We start from the raw sequence: 3,663 nt of genomic DNA, 5'->3' as shown, positions 1-3,663 counted from the left end.
ATATATAAATGATAATTTTGAATACTTCATTTCATAGAGTTTTCATTGCTAGATTGGTAAACATTAATTATATTGTTAGATTGCAAATTGTTCATGTATGTATGAGTTGTAGTCGAATCAAGAAGAAGTGTTTCACGACCCTAAACATGATGTCCTAAATAATAGCCTCACGAGTCTTTGTACCTTGTTGTAAGTTATCATCAAACTATGAAGATAATGACATGCAACTTGAAGATTGTGTTAAAAATAATGCTTGTTCAAACTACTTTGTTATTGTTAGATGAAAGGTCAAACATCCTAAACTATGCACCAAGTTTTATTCAAATGACACCAAAATGCTTGTTCGGATCATTTATTTGGTAGATGGAAGACCCAAAAGAATAAGAGAAGAATAGGGATCCAAAACTAGAAAGAACCCGGAAATGATATCTATTATTTGGTTCGATGACAACTTAGATGAAAGCCTGTTAGAGACTAATATTTCAAACAAACGGAAGCCAAATCAAATCGAATTTGTTTGGAACTGAATGTTGGTTTATTACTGTTTAATATATTATACATGTAACCAATTTTTGAAAAAAAATTGGTCTGAAAACCGGTTTAAAACTTTTAAAAACCCGACTTTTATATGGTAAACAAATATCATTTTCATTCATCATGTTTTCAAATTGTTGTTGATACAAGGTTTTGGAAGTTTTTCAAGACTCGTTATGAACTCTTATACGATCCGACCCCAAATGCTCAAAAATCACTTTCTAAAAGTTCAAAGTAGAAAAATGTTATTTGAACCCCTAAACTATCCCAAATGGCCGAAAATATTTTATAACATGGTAAAATGATGAGTTTTGCTCAATGTTTTAAAACTCGGGTTTTAGTTGATCCGGTGTGATGAGCGGTTCACGGATCAACCGGTTCAACCCGATTTTTGGTCTTTTTCTATTTTTATATATTTTTACTTTCCTTCATAATGCATAAATATATAAAACAAATAATTTGATGTCCACAAAGTTTAAACATTGAAAAACATTGACGAAACCGCAAACGGCTCGTTGTTTTGGCGTTCACTACTTGTATCAAATTATCCAAATTCTATTAAAACGGGTCAATCCGGTTTTAACCGGTTCAGTATAAGCGGTTGAACCGCGGTTTAGGGGAAACCCGGCCGGTTTGATCCGGTCCGTATTTTTATAAAAAAAAAACGTTTTTAATTGATCCGCCTTCTACCACAGGTCACGGTCCAACCGGATGAACCAGCCGGGTCGACCCGGGTTTTAAAACTTTGAGTTTTGCTTATCTACGTGGTTCTAATCATACATGAAAATTTTATTTTATTCTTGCAACAATACCAAATTCGAGAAAAAAAATAGGGAAAACATAGGTTTTGTCAAATCGATGTGTTAATAAATATTAAAACTTTTTTCTGTTTTTATTTCAATTCAACCATAAGATTTTATTTATCAACAATTTTAATTTAAATCATTTCCAATGTAACATGTTGTATATAACAAATAAAATAAGACCCTAACTATAACAATATTTACGTGCATTAAAAACACAATTAGTCAATCATTAATCTAAATATCTACCTCGATAAAACCACCTCACTATGCAATGTCCCATTTTCCATTCTAATCCATGATTTCAGGGTGAAAGGTTCGCCGGAAACCTCCAAGATTCTAGCACCTCGATCCCAGCTTCCATAACCACCGTAGCCAGTATGCCTCGCATAGCACAACCACATCTTCTCATACGGACAACACCAATCAAGCCCATGGTTATGACCCACGAACACCGCCTACACGCCACCATGAATATACCTTACATCTCTTTCAAATTAAACAACAGAAATCAATGTAATCCTTACTTTAACTGAAGGTCTTTCTGTAAGAAGCTTCATCATTCCCATTTCAGCTTCTTGAGCTGCAACTTTCTCCTTGAACATCGAACCCACGCATTGAGTTCGTCTTCGTCTACCTGCAACTTTCTTAGCCACCTTCTCATAAGCTTTACTCGGTATATGCCAGAAAACTATCTCCGGGATGCTGTAACATATAACAATTCGTCACATATGATTAAAGTCGTGATTCAATGATCAATAGAGAGACATTGATTGCTAACCTTGAATCAGGGTTTACTTCGTGAGATTTGTTGCGGAACCATTCGGATTGGATGTTTGATATGACTTCTGGGTATGATCCGCCACCGGAATCCAAGAAATACATGAACATTAGCGGCGATTTGTGATCTGTTTTGGGGGATAGAAGAGTAAGAACGTAATTTGATACACTAGGCCATAGATTTTGAGGACCAAATCCAGTGTATGACAATGAATTATGCTCTATCTCGTTTCTCATCAGCTCCAAACGCGAAGTTCCTTTGAAGCTACACTCATCTCCCTCTGAAAAATTCATCCAACACCAAAATAAACGGAATTCTGATTAGGACAAATGTGTAAGCACCATGAATTTGATGATTACGATAATCGAAGCATTTTGGGGCTAACCGGAACAATTGGAAGGACATTGAATTTGAGGAATCCTGGAAGATGAAAACCAGTCGATAGGCCACTCAAATGGTGCATCGTCATGGTTACCAAATAAACTAGCCCATGGTATGTTCCTTTCTCGAGTTGGAGAGATTGCTTGATTCCAGTAGAAGCTAGCATTATGAATCGGTAAATTGTTAGCTGTGATCACATCTCCAAGATAAACTACAAAATCTGTCACAAATTTGGGAATGTAACACCATAAGCGTTGATTTGATCACATTAAAAGCTATAAACCAAACCGCCATGTTTACGAACCTGGATTTTCTGAATCGAGTATGGTGGACATGACTTTGATGGAGTTCATATCTTGTCGTGGACCCCAATCAGTCCAAGCATTCTCTCCGAAATGCAGATCGGCGAATAGAGCCACCTTGAACGATGAACCCTCGCCGGCCCCACCTGCTACTCGAAGATAATTATCACTTGGCGTTTTCCGTAACGTGAGGCCGTCGGATTGCCTGTCATATGGCCGGGCAATGACGATATTTCGAAGGAGAAGAAGGAGAACGGTGATCGAACTCCATCTGTTTGATAATTTCGCCATTGATTATCTGCAACAAATTCGCTGATTCTCAGCTGTAGATAACGTGGGTTCGATAATTGCTTCAATTTTGGAGGATATGCCGATTGTGACTACGAATATCCAACAAAAAACCCTTCTTTATCACTTTGGTGGAATTTCGCTCTCGATTTTGTTTTTCAAGTGACTTCAAATGTGTCGTACACTCGTATGTTCTGAAAATCTGGATTATATTTTTTTTTGGAATAAGATGGTTATTTTGTTGCTAATGATCTAAGTCGTAATTATAGATCGGTTTGTTCTGTTTCCATACCAACTAGTGTGTTGTCTTTTCTGATTACTTTTTTGTTTGCTTGTGTTTTGTTATTTTTTCTTTTTATTTGGAATAGTGAGATGATAGTGAGGTGCAAATTGTTTTTTAATCAAAAAGTTTGTACTCTCCTGATAATATTTGTAAACTTTTGTAAGATAATAAGTGGATCTTTTAAATAAAAAGTTTGTTTGATATTTAATATTTAAAATAAACTAAAATCTAATTAAAATAATTAAAAAAAAACTAAAAGTTTTTTTTTATAATTTTATGACTTTATTATAG

General features: G+C 35.3%; 1 protein-coding gene across 1 annotated transcript; it reads right to left on the bottom strand.

Moving 5' to 3' along the window:
- Window positions 1-1,434: 1,434 nt before the first annotated feature.
- On the bottom strand, window positions 1,435-3,313 carry PAP16 (purple acid phosphatase 16). Its single transcript, XM_078980230.1, has 5 exons — window positions 2,804-3,313; window positions 2,504-2,719; window positions 2,119-2,398; window positions 1,865-2,042; window positions 1,435-1,795 (listed from the first exon to the last, which is right to left on the bottom strand). The coding sequence occupies exons 1-5, from the start codon at window positions 3,090-3,092 to the stop codon at window positions 1,583-1,585; spliced, it is 1,176 nt and encodes a 391-aa protein (XP_078836356.1). The 5' UTR covers window positions 3,093-3,313; the 3' UTR covers window positions 1,435-1,582.
- Window positions 3,314-3,663: the final 350 nt, after the last annotated feature.

This window comes from Lactuca saligna, chromosome 2 (genome assembly GCF_052625555.1).
Source record: "Lactuca saligna cultivar CGN05327 chromosome 2, ASM5262555v1, whole genome shotgun sequence".
NCBI lineage: Eukaryota > Viridiplantae > Streptophyta > Magnoliopsida > Asterales > Asteraceae > Lactuca > Lactuca saligna.
This window is presented reverse-complemented; position numbering and strand designations above follow the sequence as displayed.

Excerpts from the sequence above, each read along its gene's own strand:
- PAP16 (XM_078980230.1), bottom strand. The coding sequence starts at position 3,092 with ATGGCGAAATTATCAAACAGATGGAGTTCGATCACCGTTCTCCTTCTT. Across the intron at positions 2,399-2,503 it reads ATGTCCTTCCAATTGTTCCG|AGGGAGATGAGTGTAGCTTC; the intron begins GTTAGCCCCAAA and ends TGAATTTTTCAG. Across the intron at positions 2,043-2,118 it reads GAAGTAAACCCTGATTCAAG|CATCCCGGAGATAGTTTTCT; the intron begins GTTAGCAATCAA and ends TATATGTTACAG.